The sequence below is a fragment of the Dermacentor albipictus genome, chromosome 8 (genome assembly GCF_038994185.2).
Source record: "Dermacentor albipictus isolate Rhodes 1998 colony chromosome 8, USDA_Dalb.pri_finalv2, whole genome shotgun sequence".
NCBI classification, from domain to species: Eukaryota; Metazoa; Arthropoda; class Arachnida; order Ixodida; family Ixodidae; genus Dermacentor; species Dermacentor albipictus.
In genome coordinates this window covers 1,162,877-1,185,494 of record NC_091828.1, presented here as the reverse complement: position 1 = coordinate 1,185,494, position 22,618 = coordinate 1,162,877, and the positions used below count along the sequence as shown (strand labels likewise).

Sequence of the window (22,618 nt, the reverse complement as noted above, 5' to 3'; positions counted from 1 at the left end):
CACTCTGCATGTTAACAATTGTAGTCATCACCATGAAATATCTCTGTTTACCTCTACCAACCGGCGATTATTCCGCGGCGGTCCACAGAAAACTCGGCTTTCTAGAAGTCGACGATTTAGCGCAAAAAACACTTCGCGCACGCGCAGACGGGCGGCATGATTTTATGCCAATGTGCACACTCTGCGTGTTTACAATTGTGGTCATCCTTGGCGGATCCTTTCGTCGCTGTCCACAGAAAACTCGGCTTTCTAGAAGTCGACGATTTACCGCAATAAACCTTTAGCTTACGCACACTCGAGCGGCATGACTTTATTCCAATGTGCACACTCGGCGTTTTAACGATTGTAGTCATTGCTGTGAAATATCCCTGTTTACATCTACCAACCATCGATCCATTCGCAGCGGTCCACAGAAAACTCGGCTTTCTAGAAGTCGACGATTTAGTGCAAAAAACACTTAGCGCACGCGCAGACGGGCGGCATGACTTTATGCCAATGTGCACACTCTGCGTGTTAACAATTGTAGTCGTCGCTCTGAAATATCTCTGTTTACCTCTACCAACCGTCGACCCTTTCGCCGCGGTCCACAGAAAACTCGGCTTTCTAGAAGTCGACGATTTAGCGCAATAAGCACTTAGCTTACGCACACTCGAGCGGCATGACTTTATGCCAATGTGCACACTCGGCGTTTTAACAATTGTAGTTATTGCTCTGAAATATCTCTGTTTACCTCTACCAACCGGTCATTTTTTCGTGGCGGTCCACAGAAAACTCGGCTTTCTAGAAGTCGACCATTTAGTGCAACAAACACTTAGCTTACGCACACTCGAACGGCATGACTTTATGCCAATGTGCACAGTCAGCGTGTTGACAATTGTAGTCATCGCTCTGAAATATCTGTTTACCTCTACCAACCGTCGACATCCCCCGCATCAGGCCGACATTGTGAAGTGCTCGTGGTGACAAAGCCCGCTACCGCATCAGTCAGGACGGCCCATCTACGGTGCTCATTTTTGCGCCAAAAATGAAGTGAAATGCTAGCTTGGGTGGCATCGAGCGCGAGGGACCCCATATCAAATATAGGGAAAAACCAAACAGTGCATAGTTGATTTGCGAATCGAATTATTCGATTCATTGATAAGAGTATTCACACACCCCCAATTGTTTCCCGATATCTGTGCCATGGCTCCAATGCGGAGTTTAGTCACTCTGAATTCGCAAAAGTCACCCTCAATCCCACGTTTTCAATGAGTTCAAGGCAAACATTTATTTCCAAGGAGTTGTACGAGCCACGGTTGGTTTGTGCTAACAATTTTGCCACCAAGTGAAAGCCTCTCGGGGATAAGCAAGAGTTCTCCCAATACGCAGAGTACTGAGCTCTGTCGATGCCTTTCAAATGAAGACACACACACACGCACAATCATTGTGAATGACATTTCATTTAGACTGCAAAGACAAAAATCACAGTGAAATGGACATCATCAAAAGTATACTTCCACCCATGAACTTGCATGTGCTGGCAATGAACTTGCTCACCATGCACACATGCATTGGCAATGCCCCCTTCCCCTCTCACGTACTGCACTTTCCTAGGGGAAAAAAGCACAAATGCCGGACAAATCGTCCTCGTAGCTTCATACAGCCAAGACGGAAACGATGCCTTGCACATCACTAAGGGACATAATGCATCGCGTTTCTAAAGTGTGACCAATTTCAATTCAACAAAGAGACCACCGCGAGTGCCCTTACGGCTTATGAAGAACACTCACGGACGGCAAAACGTTACACACAAGATGTGGCACAGACTGCGTGCGGGAGAACACAGGCCAAGAAGACAATACAGGTAATATGGCGTGGCACATGAAAGGACTCGACAACCACGAACGATAACACCACATACGAAAATGAGTATACATGGTTGAACTCACTGCCAGCCTTTTTGGCAATCTAGGCAGACAAAGGCTTTGCTGAGAGAACAAACGCCCCATCCCACAGAGCCAGAGAGAAATGCGCATCAACTTTACCAATGTTCTTTTTCTTTCCATGAGCTCGGGTGGTGCACACTGCTACCCAGATGAGGAGGAGAGCCTCCTCTCGGTGCAGATCTTTATATTACTACGTGTGCAGTCTTTTTTGTTTTTACTCCTTTGAATATGATATGGCAGTTCATAGAGCACTCAAAATGTTGAACATAAGTTACACTGCAGGTAGCTTAAGATGGAAGAGAAGAAATAAACAAGCACATCTGTTTCAAGAAAGCTACTGAAATAAATACATAACTTAATACATTATAAAGCTATTTGCGAGCACTCGCATACACTTTGGAACAGGTTTTACTACAAGTTGACTTTGTTAGACAATGAAGATTTACAATGAAAAACATTAAGATTCGAATTGTTACCTTTCACCCTTATACCTACTGCAATTTTTAAAACAGAAAGCCTTGGCTCTGTGCGAGACTCGAGCAACTTGCAGTGCTTGCCTGCACATAGTTTCTGCTATAAGAACCTTAGTTCTTCAGATAAAGCAAGTACAGAGGTCAAGCTATCCAAAAACCTAACGTGACAGACAATTCAGATCTCACCTTGTGACAAACAGCCCAGTCACCACTATGCAACAAGTGATCCAGAATTATCATCTGAACATGCACACATGTAACCACTATGCAACAAGTGATCCAGAATTATCATCTGAACATGCACACATGTAACCACTAATGCGCTCAAGCTTCCAAGTTTAAGCATAACTTCAGTTAAGTTTAGGCACAAGCTTCTTGGCAGTAAAATACCTTTGGCATCCGAAGTGGCTACATGAGTGTCTGGCTCTGGCGAAATGCAGCCCCAAAGGGACATTACCGTGGCAATGCACAGAGGTGAACCACTGACAAAGCTTTCCACACACTAACCTTGGTGAACTGGAGGAGAACACTGTTCTAGTTGGTTACAAAGTGTTACAAGCCAACTGGCACCACAGCTCCACAACATGGCAAAGTCATGCCACAAACCTACTGGGTGACCACACATGCGAATCCGACAAGAGATATGAAAGTGCCCAATGGGCTCGTTTTCACACTGATACATGAAGGAAGGGAAAAACTGAGGACAGACCCTACCACCTCCGCGCGCTAGAGAAAAGTGTGGAGGAATTGACGTGTATTTTCTCTTTTTCATTGCTTTTTTTTTTCTTTCTTTCCCTGTGGCGGCCATGTTCTTGGGTCACAATGGCGGCTTTGTTATGGTGGTGTGCGCTCACACGGGTTGTTCTGTGGGTTTAGTACAGTGGCAAAGGTGTCGCGTTTGCTAGGTTGCATTAGTCTCCGTGTTTTGTACTGCGCTGTGTTATGCAGATTGTGCTCTCCCAGCTGTTGTGGCCAGGTGGGACTGGAAGAAGCAAAAAGTGTGAAACAAGCACATATGCAACACCGTTAACCACACCATGGACGAAAGACAACGTGGGGATATTTTCCCTGTTTTCGGTGGATTCATGCTAATGTGTCCTCAGACACTGAAACTGCTGTGCTTCAGATTATGCACGATAAACACCTTGCACGTCAGTGACAGCTGTGCAGTGTTCCTGCTTTTGACAGCGGACGATGCGTTTGTGGCACGTAAAACAACCACGTGGAAGGATGGAAATGAGGCGGCTGCTGTGAGTAATAAAGGGACAAAACCCCTTTACTGCAGTAATCTTATCTGCGTGCTCGAGGGGCCGAGGGAAGTAAACGTTCGCGGATGTGGTGCAAGGCTTGGCAGAAGAGTGTACGCCTGCACGTACATAGACCCAGTCAACATGCTAGTCACACGCATACTAATTTATTGTTCGGCACCGCAGTACTTTGTTTCCGTGAAGTTTCACTTACCGCGAGAACTACCTCAGGCCAAAGTTGGTGTATTTAAACGTGTAACAACATTCTTCTCTGCTGGACTGTTCGTCGGTGCGCTCTGGTTTGTCACACCTTCACTGTGAGTGGCCACCCGAAACGTGTTCAGCAAAGCAAAATGATTCCGACAAAGCCACGACAGGCATGCGTGTTTGTTCTGATAAACTGCAGATGGGCTTGGCATAGGTTGTATCGCGATGGAATACACCGCGATTGGACCGTTGGTCAAATTGCTACGGTGCGCAGCCTGGCGTGTTTTTGCCTATGGTAGCGCGAAGGCAAGAAATGTAAACAAGAGAGGAGAACCTGGCCTGACGCGATGGCGCAGTAGCACCGACTTTTGGCGTCACTTTAGCTTCACGAAGAGTGACGTCAAGGCCCCTCCTCAGTTTTTTTTTTCTTCCTCCATGCATCGACTTGACACTTGGCACTGCTGGCATTTTTGCACAAGTACGACAATCACCAGCACTCAGTCGTACGCACCACAATAGAGGCGCATTAGGACACGTAAAAACAGCTCTAGGTGCACCCCTTAATGCACACACACACTGGAAATCGGTATTGTTAATTACAAAGGGTACCGTCATTCTGGTGGCAATAAGAAAACTAAGCACATTTTGAATGTCCCCACAGTTCATGCAGCAAGTGACCACAATCTTAAAGAAGTCTGTGTTAAACATCTGTGCCACGGAATGCAATGTCACAATTTGACGATGACCACAAATGCACCCTGTCCTCTTGCACGGACATCCCATCTTTCCATTTATTGCCAGAAATGGTCATCCAAAACACCAACTTAGCTGGGAAAATGTCTGCCTTCCCACAACCCGGAACAGACAGGTGCTAAAGCTCACTACTCTCTCACAAAGCCTTGCTTAGATGGACATGGCAACCCCAGCTCTCTGCCCAGCACTTATTGCCCAATGACCGCTATCATAGTCACAAGACTGAATGCACTACTACTTACCACGTCCTGTGTCACAAGTTCACACACGTTCACAACAAAGTCACGACAGGCTGTCTTCCATTGCTGCCCAGTTCAGTATGTCGCCAAAAAGACCACTGTCAAGTCACAACAGATAGTCAACCGAAACTGTAAACACCTAAGGATCTTGACGAAGCCATAAAAGACAATTCACTTCGTTTTGTCTGTGTTGCAACATGGCCATCATAATCTACCGATGAATAATATGCGTTGCCACTACACTGCTGACTTGGTCGACAGCGATGTGCAGCAAACTGGGCCACACTGGAGCCTGCAAATGGTTGAGCCATGGCCACCCGCGAATCTGCCCGTCGAGAGACCCCCCCAACTCCCCACGACTGTCATTAGCAGCAATTACTGTACAACAACTGAATCCACACAGGTGTCACACCTTCCATCACTTAGGCTTCAGTGTACTGAGGAAGTTTCCCAGGTCGTACTCGGAGTCGTACTTGGAGGAGTCCCACAGCTCAGGGAGGCTTTCCAGCACCCCTTTCATGCCGACACGCGATGGGCCCGCGGAGGAGTTCTGCGCAGTGTCCAGCATTGTGTCCGCCTTGGCACCGTCCGAGTCGAGCGTGAACAAGTCGAGCAGCTGGTCGGTGCCCATGGTGTTCAGGCTGCTGTTCTCTTGCGTGATCACCGTGTTGGCAATGGTCAGCTTGAACTTTTGCAGCCTGCGATGTGCGACACAACAAACAGGTTTTATTGCTAGAACATTTTAGGGTGCCTGTAAACATACTGCCATTCAAGAAATACAGTCGAACCTTTATATATTGAACAAGATATTACAAATTGCTTTATATAACAACCAACTAAATGTTCTTACAATACGACAATGCAGAATATTAGAAGAATCGAATAGTAGATGTTCGACTCGCACATCGAATTATTCGAATGTTCACTATTCAATTCGATTCGGTGTTATTTGAGTACTTGCACACCCCTAACATCGAACGATGAGCTCTGCCCTGCCCCTTCAAGTGCACTTCTCCTAATGAAAATGCCATCACTTCTAGCGCCGTCAGAAATATAGTTAATGCCAATGAACTTGAAATGGGACACTTTTGCCAGATACCATCAAACAATACATCAGATCAACAGGGCAGTACATGCAACAGAAGAAAAATGAGCAGGTCGTGCGTTTCAGTTTTGCTTGCTGCACACGTATGGCTCGTGCGAACTGTGATCGTTCGCTACTGGCAAGAGTCGACTCCCAAACTACATCAGGAATGCAAAGGGCCTCCTGGTCCAACATAGTCGGTGCACTTCGGTCGGTGCAGATGGATCAAAGTGGGCAAGTATGGGAGGGGTGGTCAGAAACCTGTCAAGAGCGGCGAACGCGTGAGCCTGCTCTGGGTCCCATGAGAATGGCGTGTTCTTCTTTAGAAGGTCTGGTTCTATGAAGACGTGGAATCGGCGATGGGTAGAGTGAAAACAAAATACACTATACTGATGGGCGACTTCAATGCCAAGGTAGGCAAGAAGCAGGCTGGAGACAAAGCAGTGGAGGAATATGACATAGGCACTAGGAATCGCAGGGGAGAGTTTTTAGTAGAGTTTGCGGAACAGAATAATATGCGGATAATGAATACCTTCTTCCGCAAGCGGGATAGCCGAAAGTGGACGTGGAGGAGCCCGAACGGCGAGACTAGAAATGAAATAAACTTCATACTCTGCACTAACCCTGGCATCATACAAGATGTGGACGTGTTCAGCAAGGTGCGCTGCAGTGACCACAGGATGGTAAGAACTTGAATTAGCCTAGACCTGAGAAGGGAACGGAAGAAACTGGTACATAAGAAGCCGATCAATGAGTTAGCGGTGAGAGGGAAAATAGAGGAATTCCAGATCAAGCTACAGAACAGGTATTTGGCTTTAACTCAGGAAGAGGACCTTAGTGTTGAAGCAATGAACGGCAATCTTGTGGGCATCATTAAGGAGTGTGCAATAGAAGTCGGTGGTAACTCCGTTAGACAGCATACCAGTAAGCTATCACAGGAGACGAAAGCCTCTAACCCTACAGCTAGAATAGAACTGGCAGAACTTTCGATGTTAATCAACAAGCGTAAGACAGCTGACATAAGGAAGTATAATATGGATAGAATTGAACATGCTCTCAGGAACGGAGGAAGCCTAAAAGCAGTGAAGAAGAAACTAGGAATTGGCAATAATCAGATGTATGCTTTAAGAGACAAAGCCGGCAATATCATTACTAATATGGATGAGATGGTTCAAGTGGCTGAGGAGTTCTACAGAGATTTATACAGTACCAGTGGCACCCACGACGATAATGGAAGAGAGAATAGTCTAGAGGAATTCGATATCCCACAAGTAACGCCGGAAGAAATAAAGCCTTGGGAGCTATGCAAAAGGGGAAGGCAGCTGGGGAGGATCAGGTAACGGCAGATTGTTCTAGAGAAACTGGCCACCCTGTTACGCAATGCCTCATGACCTTGAGCGTACCGGAATCTTGAAGAACGCTAACATTATCCTAATCCATAAGAAAGGGGACGCCAAAGACTTCAAAAATTATAGACCGATCAGCTTACCGTCAGTTGCCTACAATGTATTTACTAAGGTAATCGCAAATAGAATCAGGAACACCTTAGACTTCTGTCAACCAAAGGACCAGGCAGGATTCCGTAAAGGCTACTCAAGAATAGACCATATTCACACTATCAATCAGGTGATAGAGAAATGTGCGGAATATAACCAACCCTTATATACAGCTTTCATTGATTACGAGAAAGCGTTTGATTCTGTCGAAACCTCAGCAGTCATGGAGGCATTACGGAATCAGGGTGTAGACGAGCCGTATGTAAAAATACTGAAAGATATCTATAGCGGCTCCACAGCCACCGTAATCCTCCATAAAGAAAGCAACAAAATCCCAATAAAGAAAGGCATCAGGCAGGGAGATACGATCTCTCCAATGCTATTCACAGCGTGTTTACAGGAGGTATTCAGAGACCTGGATTGGGAAGAATTGGGGATAAGAGTTAATGGAGAATACCTTAGTAACTTGCGATTCGCTGATGATATTGCCTTGCTTAGTAACTCAGGGGACCAAATGCAATGCATGCTCACTTATCTGGAGAGGCAACGCAGAAGGGTGGGTCTAAAAATTAATCTGCAGAAAACTAAAGTAATGTCTAACAGTCTAGGAAGAGAACAGCAGTTTACGATAGGTAGCGAGGCACTGGAAGTCGTAAGGGAATACATCTACTTAGGGCAGGTAGTGACTACGGATCCGGATCATGAGACGGATATAATCAGAAGAATAAGAATGGGCTGGGGTGCGTTTGGCAGGCATTCTCAGATCATGAACAGCAGGTTGCCATTATCCCTCAAGAGAAAAGTTTATAATAGCTGTGTCTTACCAGTACTCACCTACGGGGCAGAAACCTGGAGGCTTACGAAAATGGTTCTATGGTTAAAAGGGTAAACAAAAACCCGGGGCACTTCGCCGACCAAATAAAGATTTAAAAGAAAAGAAGACGTTTCGGCTCCCGTGTGGGAGCCGAAACGTCTTCTTTTCTTTTAAATCTTTATTTGGTCGGCGAAGTGCCCCGGGTTTTTGTTTACCCTTTTAACCATGTTTCATCCCGACCAGACGGGCTTCCGTCAAACACTGAACTTCAAAATAGTTCTACTTAAATTGAGGACGACGCAACGAGCTATGGAAAGAAGAATGATGGGTGTAACGTTAAGGGATAAGAAAAGAGCAGATTGCATGATTGAACGTGGGGTACCACGTCAAAAGAAAATATCAATAAATTATTACTACTCCAAAAAAAGGCTGTTCGTCATATCGCAAACGCGCCATTCGACGCACATACATCTGAATTATTTTCAAAGTATAATATCATTTGTCTAGTAAGTTTATATAACGTTAACCTTGCCCTAAAATACCAGAGCTACTTTAAGTATAATAACGAAGCGTTCTTGCGGTTGTGCAAGCTAATAGAACCAATAGATATATCGTATAACATTAGGGAAAGAAAGAGATGGCAGCTAGCACTCTCCCGTACTAATTATGGATCAAATCGGCTATCCAGTCGCGTCCCATCCTTATTAAATAAACTTCATGAAAACGGTATAGAGATAATTGACACTACTAGGAAAACATTACGAGACTTCCTAATTCAAACTGAGTAATTATTTTTTTTTAACGTTACTTTGGCTAGGTGAAGTCACTACTTGCCTCCTTTAAATTAGGTAGTTTTTCATTTTGATGGCATTTTCGCATATAGGATGTAACCTTCAAGAAATTTACGCACATCTTCATTTGCTATCTATGTTTCTGCATGTCAAGAAAACGTTCTATGATGAATTTTACAGCAGTTGAAAATAATTGTGTATTTCTGTTATATACTGTATATTCATATATGTCATTTGTACTGTATCATCTTGTATCACTGATTGTACATTTCGCCTCACACGTTTTTCACTCATACATTTGTGCATTGCACACACTAATGTGAACAAACATTATTCTGTCCCCGTTGTCATGGATAGGGGCAAGAACCTTGTCAAGCTGCAAAAAAGCAGCTTTTAGTTCTTGTCCTAGTGTTCATTTTTTGTAAATGAATGAATGCTAAATAAAGATTGATTGATTGATTGATTGATTGATTGGGAACAAATGCGAGTTAATGACATCTTAGTTGAAATCATGAAAAAGAAATGGGCATGGGCAGGACATGTAATGAGGAGGGAAGATAACAGATGGTCCTTAAGGGTTACGGACTGGATTCCAAGGGAAGGGAAGCGTAGCAGGGGGTGGCAGAAAGTTAGGTGGGCGGATGAGATTAAGAACAATAAAAACAGCGCTAAACGACAGGACGAGTGAAGGGACACAGACAACAGCGCTGGACAGGACGAGTGTCCCTTCACTCGTCCTGTCGTTTAGCGCTGTTTTTATTGCTCATAATTTATGAACCAACCAGCCCAAATGTGTACGCTTCTGATTAAGAAGTTTGCAGAGATGGCATGGCCACAGTTAGTACATGACCGGGGTCGTTGGAGAAGCATGGGAGAGGCCTTTGCCCTGCAGTGGGCGTAACCAGGCTGATGATGATGATGAAGGGCCGAGCAACGTCGGCAAAGGTTTTGATGAAACAGCGAAAGTAAGAACACAGGCCAACGAAGCAGCGCACGTCAGAAGCAGAACGTGGCACAGGGACACTGTGTACAGAGCAAACTTATTCCGGATCTGGTGGACACGAGATGCATCAATGAGGTGTCCCAACACGGTAATCTGACGGCGCCCGAATTGACACTTCGTGGAGTTCAGCTGAAGGCCAGCTTTTCGGAAGAACGCAAGAATTGCAGCGAGTCGGGTAAGGTGGCTAAGGATTTCATTGTACTGTTACACTGTTCTATAAGAAAATGAATATTGTTACCGGCGGAAAAAATACCATATCGTCCGCATAAATAATATACCTTGCCAAAGGTCTTGCCATTACTTCTGGGCATCAGTAACACAAAGAACCAAAGAACCAAGAAGTTACGCTTTGTCCATCACTTAAGCTGAAAAGTGAAAAGTTAAAGAAGTAAAACGTCATCGTGACCTGCTATCTGTAGTCAGCCACTATATAAATGAAGTCGCAACCTCCCGATGATGTTCAAACTGCCAACCTTTTATATCGTACTGCCCGCTGGAAAGCGAGTGACCGGCCGAAGAGCCTCGCAATCGGCTACCGAGATCTAGCCATGCTCGTACACTTACTTTGAAGGTCACCTGCCCAGTAATACAAATTGTGGAAACTAAGTTTTTGCAAGCACAGCAGTACTTGCTGAATGCGATTGACTATCATCATCCTCAACAACAAGCAAGCGGTCGAGAGAACCAAGTACTGCCTTGACAGCTAGCAGAGAACAGCTGTGGAATGCGCCAGAAAGGAGGAGAAAACAAGGTAGTTTAACTTCTGTATACAGAACTTATCTGTTTATATTTCAGGAGGTGCTTTCTTTCTTCAGGTCAGATTAGGAATTAATTGAACTGAATTCTGGATACACATAGGCATGTCTCGCACCAAGCGATAACTTTGCGATAGTACTTAGATGGCGTGAAATCGTCCCCCCCCCAAAACGCAAAAGAATGTAGAGTACTTGGCGACCCAAACGTGTTAACTGGCCCACATGGTGGCCAGTGCTTTTGTGCACAGTCTGTAGATGCTCGGGACGCCCGAGTTGATGCATTGTGGTCACAGTGGCTGCATCTGGCCTCCCAGATTCACTCCCAGCACTCACAGGAGGCAAAGAAAGTGCTGTGGACCGATTGTCGCATTTGAATTGCCGAGTACTGCACCAATCACTGTGACAATTGGTGTGCATGCTTTCTTTCCTTGTGTCATCCAAATGCATCCATGCCTTGTAACCATGACTCCTTACAGTCGAAGGAATCTAGCACTTTTTCCAACCACCAGGCTCCCTGAAGTTTCTGGCTTTACAAAGCTTCTCACTATCCCTGCTCTAGTGCACGCCTTCCCACTCACCCCATGATCTTCTCTTCGAGGGTGCCCCTGGTGATCAGTCGGTAAACATTGACCACTTTCTTTTGGCCAATCCTGTGGGCACGATCCATGGCCTGCAAGAGGGGGGGCACACTAAAACGTCAGCGTCTGGACTACAGCACAATCAACAATGATCCTGCATTCTGCAACTAAACCTGTTGACATGCTTAGGAAGCTCTAACTCTGCAGGCTAGCTGCCTACATAAACACACACTAACGAAGAAATTGTTTCTCTCATCAACCAATGCATCGATTTTGACGAAGTCTGACAAAAAAAAAAAGATTAACATGTAGTAACTATAGCAAGAGGATTTTCAATTTATGCCGTCAATGTGTTTTTCAAATTTCTGAACATCTCAAAATAAAGGTCAAGCATCAAGTTTACAACTCTGCAACTAAGCAATAAAATAGGATATCACAATTCTGTAAACTGCACCTAACAATAGATCTGAAGCGAATGAAGTTGATGTATGGTAGGCTTCTGGTAAATCTATCGTGACCGAAGGCCCCGGATGGTGCCCATACATTTCTAAGGGCCTAAGCATTTGTAATTTCGATCCTAAAACCGGAATTGGCCAGATGATTTGAACATGACCAGTCAGCGTGCACACGCCAATAATGACCGCTTTAGCAGAATTATCTGTATATGGTGGAGCTGAGGGGACAGTGAATGCGATGGACACGTGTCATCACCCCTTGAAAATTCCTATTTCCGGCCTACCTTAGAGAGATTTTCGATCCATAGTGGTAGCTCACAATGCCTTTTCCCGGTTTTTACTAGGGGCATGAGAATGCTGAATCGAATGAAGAAAAAAAAAAGCAGAATATAGAATTGCATATCAAATTTTTTCGTAAAATTTAATTCTTACAAATTTTGGGCAAGAAAATATGGTGCTGCACATGCTTGGGAGTCTCCTAGCATTGCATAACAAGAATGTAGCAAGCTATCAGCATCCTAGGGACACAGAAATCAAGATGTACAATATCGTCTACTCTTATTAAAGGGAACACCAAATTAGCATGCCACCACTAACTACAGCTAAGTTCTAGTACAGTAGAACCTCGTTGATACGCTCCCACTATATACGTTTCCCCGGTGCCAGCATTCGCAACTGGGAACACAAAAAAATGGCTCAATAGGGTTATGTTCATTTTTTACCAGCTCATACGTTCTCGAAAAACAAGATTTTTCGGCACCGACATTTGGTATGGTGCCAAACTGCGATCGTATGATACGTTTTCCGGCTGCCAGATCCTGTGTAAACAAGAAAATGCACGAGGTGTGCACGATCGAGAACAGTATATAGCTGCCCGCAGCAGCAGCTTCGCTGCAATACTCGTTAACCCGTCTCACATGAAAACACCGGCGCACGCTCAGTTTCTCATTTTGGTACCAGAAAATCCTTTTCGGGGTCGTCGCACATGGCATTCACAGGTATCACCGCCAATCCTATTGCGATAAGCATCTTCGCCCATCTGTTTCGAAGCGCATAGTGCCGTCAGAAGCGTAGCAGACATTTCTAATAGGCGATAACTGAAAGGTGCTGTCGTTCCTTGCTGCAGACTGCGATCGTATACGTTTTCCAGCCGCTAGATCCCATGAACAAGAAAAGGCGCAAGGCATGCGCAATTGAGAACAGCACATAGCTGCCACGATTTTACTGTACGATTTTAGCAGGCGATAATCGAAATGTGCCGCCGTTTCCCACCATAGGCAGTGCATCGTGGGCATCATGTTTCACTTTGGGGGCATTTGGCATCGCCCACCAGCTCAATTTCGTTTCAGTTTCCTGCCACCCTCTTAAGGGGGGACACGGATCTTAAAAATAAAAAAATCTAGAAAAAAGAGATTTTGAAAGTATTATTTTCGAAATCTACAACTATTTTTCTACTGATCTGCCAAGTATTTCATTTCTACAATCAGTATTTTAGGCGAAATAATAATTTGCGCAATGAGTTCCGGCTGAATTTCAGCCAAAATGAACCCCAAAACAGCCCTTTCTTCCCATCGCGCAGTTGCCGTTTCGTGCTGCCTATCGCCGCCACCTCGGTCTCGTTTGAAAGAGCTGCCTTCCTGCAGCTGAGCTGCCTCCCTGCAACTGAGCGGCGGTAGTGGTTTCCCACCACCGCTGCTCAGTTTCAACCATTGGATGGTGCAAAATAAATCAATAAAGAAAAGCACATTATTTGTTTCCTATTGGCTGAACGAGCCCATGTGAGAAGACCGCACCACCCGATTGGCAGAGCTGGCTGGTGTCGCCTGCTAAGCGAGCCGGCCCGCACGCCACCGCCATGCTCAGACGCCATTTTGAAGAACTGTGTGCAGCTACTGAGAAACGCAACAATGCCCGGGTCAGTGAGAAAGTTTCATATGCTGTACAAATTTGGCAAAAAGCGTAAGAAATCGAGGGTTGGTAATGTTAAAGGTCGTCGCACTTCCTCAAGATGTGGCGAGGGCGATGTAGAGGCTACATCGAGTGGAAGTTGGAGACAATGGTGCGAGTCCAGCATGTGCGCCAGCTCGCGAAGCCGACAGCGTCTGCGTCCACCGTGACATGGTGATGCTGCAGCCTTCTGATGTGGAGCAGAACAGGATTCGAACCGAGGAAAAACTCCAGGAACTTGCGTCAATGGCAGCGACGAAGTGGAAATCGGATTGCTTTAACCGAGATGGCAGCGTGGTCAACAGTGCTTGATGAGACGGCATTCACGATCATCAATTTGGATCTGCAAAACCAGCTTTTGAGGTCTGCAGAGTGCACAGCGTGTGATAGCGGCAACATTGAGTTCAAGTAAGGTGAACGAAAATACGGCCTCGCTGTGAAACTTATGCTCTCATGTTCCAACTGCAGAGACATCGCGTCCCCGTGGAGCTTGCCGCGCATAAGCGGCGATCACACGGTGAACCTATTCGCTGTAAATATGTTGGCTACGCATGCTGTGCAGTGCACTGGGAAACAGCAGACAGCACTTAATGATATTTTTTCGGTGATGAACATTTCCAACCACGGTCTCCGCAACAAGACGTGGCAGCACTATGTGAAAAAAAAAAAAAAAAATTGACCCCTGCAGCAATTCGTGCGGCCGAAGTGATGAAGTGAGTAATTCTTTGGCCGACAGTGTTCAAGGGGCACTGAAGAGACATTTAAACAGCAGCAAGCAATTAGACTACATTCCTGGTGGTTATTAGGAATGTACATGTGTAAACATGTGCAAAAAATTTGTCAATTTTCATTAAATTTTGGCTGTTTGCTTTTTACAATTTTTCTCAAAACACAAATTTTTGGCTCCATGCAATATTGAGGCCTCGATATCTCAACACCTAGAACAGTTAGAAATGAAATTCCTTTTGCAGAATGAAGTCTAATGTGTACTCTGTGAAAGATAGCAAGCAGATTTCTTACCTTTCATTTAAGAAATTAATTATTTTGCTACATGTTATGCCCCATGGTTGCCACATTTTGTGGCCGGTAAAGTGTCTATTAATGATCACATTAAAAAAGTGTTTGCTATACTTCAATCCTTACTTCTTATGCTAGCTAACCATGCCTTACAAAAAACTTTTTATTGTGCCATTTATTTTTAATTGAGGCCGCAAACAAAGGTAATTCAATGTTAATTACCTTAAGAACTAACTGAGCTATACCAAAACTAAGTACATATTTGAAATCAGTGCAAAGATAGCAATAAGACTGATGAGTTTGATTAGAATATATATAAGCAACCTGGAAAACTGGCACCGCACACGCAGTGGTGGACAAAATGATGTTATCCTGCATGCCCCGACTTTCTGAGCCAAACTGCTATGCTCGCAACTGTAACGCAGCATCGTCCCTCAGAATAGAGAATCTTGAACGCTCACTGCAACATTATTCACACCACCGGCTCAGCCCGCTGTCTAGAAAAATGCGAGATTCCGAGAATGTATCACAATGCAAACATACAGAACCCCATGAGAACCCAGGTTAATAGGAAGAAAAAGCCTTGCACCCTTCTTCAAATGTGTGACCACGTAAGCACACTTATGCCTCTTCTACGGGGAGGGGGGGACGTGTTTCACGCAATGTCGTGCCTCTTCAATGAGCATGCCGATGGGGCTCTACTCTGCCTTGGAAGGACAAGTGCAAAAGGGGGTACCTGTAGGTCCTTCATCGGGTTCCAGTCGTGCTCAACGAAGATGACCGTGTCGGCGCCAGTCAGGTTGAGGCCCAGCCCACCGACCTGCGTGGTCAGCAGCAGCACGTCGATGGAGGGGTCCGCATTGAAGCGCTGGACCAGCGCCTGTCGCTGGCCCGGGGCCACGCTGCCGTCCAGGCGGAGGTAGCTGACGCTGCTCATGTGTGCCCTGCACCGAAGACGAGACGGGATCGAATCGACGAGGTGCAAGAGTGGCACCGTGGTGCTGTACTGTACACACGAGAACGCTGGGAGGCTTTGTACTCTCTCTTAGAGGGACGGGGCCAGTACAGATATTTTTGGCTCGTTTTTATTCCTTTCTTATCAACCGCCGCTGACGACATTGGTGGTAGCTTAGGCACAGCGTCGCTCGGACCTTTTATCAAACGTGAAAAGAAATGGCATTGCAATACAGTGGAACCCCACTGATATGATTCCATTTCGTACAATTTCTCGGCAGGAACATTCGCAATCGAGAACATAAAAAATTACCCAATACAGTTGTGCTTCTTTTTTACTGTTCCCGGAAATCAAACTTCCAGCACCAACGTTCTATACATTGCCAAACTGTGATCATATGACACATTTTCCAGCCACTAGGTCCCGTGTAAACAAGAAAAGGTGCGAGGTGCATGTAATCGAGAAATGTAGCCGCATGCCGCCGCAACTTCCCCACAATAATTGCAGGCCCGTCTCCCATGAAAACTCTGGTGCGCACTCAGTTCCCGCTTCCAGCATCAGCAACAAATCTCCTCACGGGTCGTCACACATTGCATTCACAGCTATCGCTGCTAATCTAGGGTGTCTACCAAGTTGACATTTCCAAATTACCTGAATGAGCCAGAACTTTGTTTTATGTCAAGACAGGCTGACACCATGGTGCCCGATGCTGTCACTCTCTAGTAAGCATGTTGAAACAAGGAAATGACTTAATCCAGTTTTAATAGTAAGGAGTAATATCTATTTTATTTAAAATGAAAACAGAAGGAAGGTGTTAGTAAAATGCACAGCGAAAAAAATCGTAAAACTCATTCCAAATTGAGTCGAACATTTTCAAATTTGAATGAAAAGGAGATGCATTCATAAGAAAATATTTTTTTGAATATGAGCTATTTCTATCAACTAATAGCAAGCTCATCGGTATGAGGCCTGAACTTTGTCACAACTATGATTCTCTCTCAGTCAACTTCAACTGTCGTGGCATACTCTCAGCCCGTACACAACATCTCATTGTTGGGTTTCACTGCTTTAAAGAGCTTATTTTGGTTTGGATGAGGGACACCTGAATCTCGGTGTCAGCCAACACTTTGTTTTTTGAGCTCAAGCTCCTTCAAAGAGGTGGCGACACACTTCCTTTCCCGTCACTTCCTCAGTGCGTCGGTCCTTTCTGTTCTCATCCTCAGTCTGCCCTGCTTTCACCCCATCGATTATTTGAAGCATCCTCTTGGTCAGTTGTACAGTCAACGTCCGATTTTTCGGACTCCCTAGGGGCCGCAAAAACATCAGAAAAATGTGGCAGTCCAAAAGAAATGAATGCATGTCTTTACCTGCCCTTAAGGGCTGAAATTGCCACAGGCACGTCCAAAAATGTTCTTAAGGCATGCCAGTACACTTATTAGGCATGCCAGTTTTCGTACTGTGACAGGAGACGGGGGTGCACGCGTGTATGATTAAGGAATACATACTGTGTTTCGTGCCAATTGCCCCTTCCCACGCTTGTTATGCCCCTTCCCACGCTTGCCCCTTCCCACGCTTGTTCGTGCTTGGCAGATGCCGTCGCCATCTGCCGAGCACGAAGCCTGGCCTTCCACATACGAATGAACCAGCTACCTCCAGAAGTACTACTTCTTTTCGGGGGCTTTGCATCGTCGTAGTCAAAGGGAAGGCGGGTATGCAAGCTTCTGCACTCTGAATGCCACAAGCTAGCACGTTTCTTCAGGGACTGCCTCTTCTTACGTGTGCATGGGTCGGGTTCACAAAGAGGCATCCGTGACTGGCGTAGTTTTAGGAACCTGGCCGATGCGACAGCTGAATTCATGTGGATGCAGAAGCTTTCGCAGCTACGAGCGTCGATGAAGCGAAAGACCGCCTCTTCAATGGTTCCCATCCACCTATGAGGCGACGTGGTGCTACCGGAACCCATCAAGGACGTTCTCTCGAAGGGACCAAAGTTTGCCGTTCAACCTAAGCTCTCACCGCCAGCTCTTCTGGGTATCGTCAAGCGCGTCTCCAAGTTGGCTCCGGAAAGTGAAACTGACTGCTGTTTGTCCGAAGGCATCGACATTTTGGTGAGATGCAAGACACCTATGAACGTTGTTCCTGTCAAAAAAGCAGTGTCCTTCCTAGAGGAGCATTTGCTGTCTTTAGTTCCCGCGGATAAAGAAGGAGGCTTCTTGGTGTTACCTAAGGAATTGTATTTATCTAAAGCAGCAGAAGCCATCAGAGGGACTTTTGACTGCCACACCAGAGTCTGCTTGTCAAAAGTAAAAAATGAAGCTAGGAAGTTGTGCGCCAAATGGAAACTGGATAATCTGAATAAGTCTCTTGATAAAAAGAGAAAATTAAGCTTACAAATGTTCTTCACAGCAAAGACACACAAGGTGGACTGCCCGCTTAGGGTAATTGTCACTGCTAAAGACACCTGGCAGTTGCCGGTAGCCTCGTGTCTGCAGAGCAGGTTACAATTACTGGAAGTTGACGACCCCTTTTTAATAAAGAACTCGGAGCAAGCTATTGCGTTCCTACGAGAAAATTCTAACAAGGGGTATTTGGCTTACTCTTTTGACGTCAAAGACTTATTTTACTCTATTCCTCACAAAGAGCTCTTGCTGTGTATTGAACGATGTATTGACAAATACGGAAACGTTGCTTTTCAAAATGATTCACAGATGCCTGTTGAAGCGTTTTTAGAGTTGTTGTCCATGTATTTAACATCCACCTACGTGTCTTGGAATGGAGACATTTTCCTTCAAAAACAAGGAATATGTATAGGTTCGTCTATTGCACCGATTCTGAGTGACCTGTTCCTAGCCAACATTGACAGATCCCTAGCCGCACGCTTCATGAATTCATGGGTTGCTCGTGTGTTCAGGTTTGTTGATGATTACTTAGTTTTAGTGGACAACATTGATAACAAGAATCAGTCGCTGTTGACAAACCTTGAAAGTATTTTCAGAGAGGGGCTAGAGCCATTGGTGATCACAAGTGAAGAGCCAGGCGGTGGAGCAATTAGGTTTCTTGACTTAAAACTAAGTCTGGGCTCCAGTCATTGTTGTTGGCAATACGAACCGCGTGCAAATAAGCCTCTTTTGCCCTTTGAATCTGCGCATTCCAAAATCGTAAAACGAGGCATAGTTAAGTCATGTTACAGAAACGCGTTGCAAAAATCGTGCCATCATAGCATTGCTGACAGCTTTCGGGAGCAAACGCACAGGCTCACGGAGGCAGGTTATCCTTTACAACTATTAGTATCTGTGGCACAATGTTTGTTCAAGGAAATCGGAACCAGGGCACCGTTATCTGGGAAGGAGCCTTGAGGTCCAAGCACACGTCAAAAAATAGTGGTGATGTCGTACATTCATTCGATCGCGCACCGAGTAAAGAAAATTGGTAAAAGATGCGAGGTAAAAGTGGTGTTTTCCGCACCCGAGAAATTGCTGAGCATGTGTGCAAAGGTTAACCCAGGTGCCACACAGAAACGAGGTTGTGAAACACAACACAGAAAGAAGTTCGTCGACTGCACTGAGGGAGTGGTATATTCCATTCCACTTCAGTGCGGCAGAAAGTACATCGGACAGACTGGACGATGTTTAAACGAAAGATTAAAGGAACATGATTATAACGTTTCAAGAACAGTCGCCGGACACCTTGGGATACATTGTAGAGATTGCGGATGTCGGCCATTATTCAAGAATTGTAAGATTGTGAGCAAAGATGGCAGCCAAATAATGCGGGAGATAATCGAAGCTGCTGAGATTGCGTGTTTGGGTAGTATGCGCGTGAGCACGCCCTCAGTATCCCTTAGTGCAAAGAAATTAGATTTCCTCAAGCGCTAATCGGAAATTTCGTATCCGGGTTTTTTTTGTGATGTTGAGTGCAGTGAAAACGATCACATGACAAAGCCGGCTTGGCATTGGTAGATGGCAATATTTGTCAAAACTATTTTTGTTTTTCGTTTTTTTTTTCGCTACCGCCCTCCCCCCTGAGTATCTTCCTGTATTTATTCCACTGACAAGGGAATAAAACGATAGTTGCAAGTAGCGCTCTGTGATGTGTGTCTCTTTTTTGTGTCTCGTCAAAATGTTGCGCATTCCAACCTTCAATATGCTATACCAACACGCCCAGTTGTCAACCTTGGCTGTGTTCTGCGAGCTTCGAAGCCAATCACGAGGATTACAAAACCGGAGTCGGTGCCATTGCTGACAGCGGCGAATTCTTTCAATGAAAAACATGGCACCGCACGGCAAGAAGCTTAATAGCAAACGTAGAAGCAGCTAGGCCTAACGTTGCCGCGGTGGTGGCTACGGCAGCCAGTGGATCTGCGTGCGAGAGTGCCGGTTCGAAGCGGCGAGATGATCAAAATGGCGGGGGTGGTCGCTTTGACTAATGCTATTTCAGACCTGCAGTCAGGGCAATATACATTGACTATATGGAGTATGTGGTGGTGCCGCAAAGCCGTGCGAATTATCGGGCATGTCCGAAAAATTGGGTGTCTGGAAAATTGGTCATTAACTACTCTGGCAATACATCCACGGCGTCAATGACGATTCGTTGCGATTCCTCTGTTACTGGAGTCAGCATTAACACGACTTTCATTCCCTTTCAATAAAGTTACAGCTAATTTTCCCTGATAGAAGCACAAATTCCCTGAGTTTTCCTTGAGTATTTCCAGACTAGTCAAATTCCCTGAGAATTCCCCGTTTTCCTGGTTGGTAGACACCCTGCCAATCCCTTTGCATCACCTATCTGTTTCAGAGCGCATGGGGCATAGGGCAACTAAAAGCATACTGTGCGCTTTTAATAGGCGATAACCCAGACGTGCCGCCGTTCCCTGCTGCAGGCGGCACGAAGCGAGTATTGTGTTTTGCTGTGGCAGCATTGTATTTTGGCGTTGCCTAAAGCTCGATTTCATTTGGTTTCCCGTCGGCATTTTTGTAACACTACGCAATAGAAAAAGAACAACATTAATTTGGGTCCGGCGCCCTGCCAGCTCGATGCATGTAGGGGTCTAGTGGCGCAAGAATTTGCATCGAGCGAGCACATCAGAATTTCCTACGAAAGTGCCTCACCCGAAGAAGCTGCCAACCCATGCTGGATTCATGGAGCGCAAATGTAAGCGTGTGCAGTAACTGAATCATCAGCAGCTGTTAAGTAGATATTTTATTAATAAACCTCATATCCGAACCTTCATTGAACAGTCAACACCTTGAAAAAATAAAAATTTCTAGTATTTTTCACCAAATCTTTGTATATTTTGGCTTTCAGTGCAGCGTTCTTTCAAATTCTAAGGTCTGTGCTCGCCAAAGCCAGAGTAGAGCTGGCAACAGTGAGCTACCAATCTCCCCGGCACTCACATGAGCAGGTCCTTCTCCAGGATGTCGAGCATGCCCTTCAGCTGGCAGAAGATGAGGGCCCGGTGGGCATGCACCACGCTCTCCTGCTCGGGCTGGGCAGCTGTCCCAATGCCACAGTCCAGCAACAGCTGCCTGCAACACACGGGAGCAACGCAGAAGGACGTGTCACTGGGCCAGAATGGTGCTTACTTAATGGGGGGGGGGCTTTCGACAAACCTGTCAAGCCAAGCATTGCTTCGACTTTTACTGTTTTACCTTTTATTATCACCCCGTTTGTTCACTTGCCTTACTTCAGTTTTTCTTTCTTTTTTTTCATTTGTCAATTATTATGTGGTTGCTCGAGTCGTAAAAATATGATGGAGCACAAGGTGAATTTTCTCACAAGCGAGTGCTGTACTAGAAGTGCGTCGACCACTACGTATACTACCGTCAACCTCGATATGGGCTGCGATCTTGTACGCGTTCCAAAATAGAACGGAGGCGGCTCGTTCCACCGAGCCAAATACGATTCGTCAATTTGAACCGTGCCGAACGCCACGACGTCAATTGTGACGTGATATCTGCTGTCAATCATTCCGTGTCGTCTGCTATCGGACGAACGGAACGGAACATACCGCCTATTTCGTGACGTAAAGAACGAACCGCCTCCGTTCTATTTTGGAACGCGTACAATATTGCACCCATGGTGAACATCTTAATGAAATTTACGACTTGCCAAGTGTGCCGTGGAACTGTGACGATCGAATGGGAAACGTGGGAGTAGGGCTAGTAGTAAAACCAAAGGTGCAGTATGACAACTGTGGCAAACTTGGCTTAGAATGGAGCTTGTGACGAGTTGTCGGTGCCACTAGCAAATGCAACCCGTTCGAGAGTAATGTCCGTGGGGCACGTGCTACGCAGAGCACAAGAAATGAACAAACAAGGACGATAATGAAATCCCATGGCAGAAAAATATTTTCGAATCACTGGCGAGCACCCATAAAAGTTATCATATTTACTCGAATCTAACGTGCACTTTTTTTCCGATAGAACGGGGCCTAAAATTGCATGCACATAAGCATCGAGTACGACCCTAAATTTGCGTTACCTTATTGCAATCAACATTTAAAAATGGCTGCCTCGTACACACTTCAAGCTTAGCTGCCGTCGCTTCCTCCAAGTGTTGCAGTATGTGTGCTTAGGTCAGTCCACCGTCTGTCTTCTCATTTTGTGCATTTACTCTAGCAGCATAGAAGTGCCGAATGCAAAGACACACCGAGTTCATCACAATGCTGCATTAAAAGGAAAGCGATCACGTGTGCGGAGACGGGCGGAAATCGGGCTGCATCACAGGCATTCGGAGTTCACAAAACTTGCGTGTGGGACTGGCATTAACAGAAGTAGAGGCATTCTACTCCCGTAGCTGCTGCATACGGCGCGGCCCCTATCTTGAAAGCGATCTGCAACGGGAACAGAGTCTACTCGTCCAGGTGCACCGTGCTGTGTT

The 22,618-nt window shown here is 45.6% G+C and overlaps 1 protein-coding gene across 7 annotated transcripts in view; it reads right to left on the bottom strand.

The window, feature by feature from the left end:
- Positions 1 to 1,419: 1,419 nt before the first annotated feature.
- Positions 1,420 to 22,618, bottom strand: part of Hel89B (histone acetyltransferase 1) — a 506,945-nt gene continuing 485,746 nt past the window's right edge. For all 7 annotated transcript variants that reach the window (XM_070523038.1, XM_070523033.1, XM_070523034.1 and 4 more), the window contains 4 exons: positions 21,133 to 21,264; positions 15,521 to 15,728; positions 11,366 to 11,457; positions 1,420 to 5,542 (listed from right to left, as the gene is read on the bottom strand). In XM_070523038.1, the coding sequence (XP_070379139.1) occupies positions 5,263 to 5,542; positions 11,366 to 11,457; positions 15,521 to 15,728; positions 21,133 to 21,264 (712 nt within the window). In that variant the 3' untranslated portion in view covers positions 1,420 to 5,262. The remainder of the gene's footprint in view (positions 5,543 to 11,365; positions 11,458 to 15,520; positions 15,729 to 21,132; positions 21,265 to 22,618) is intronic.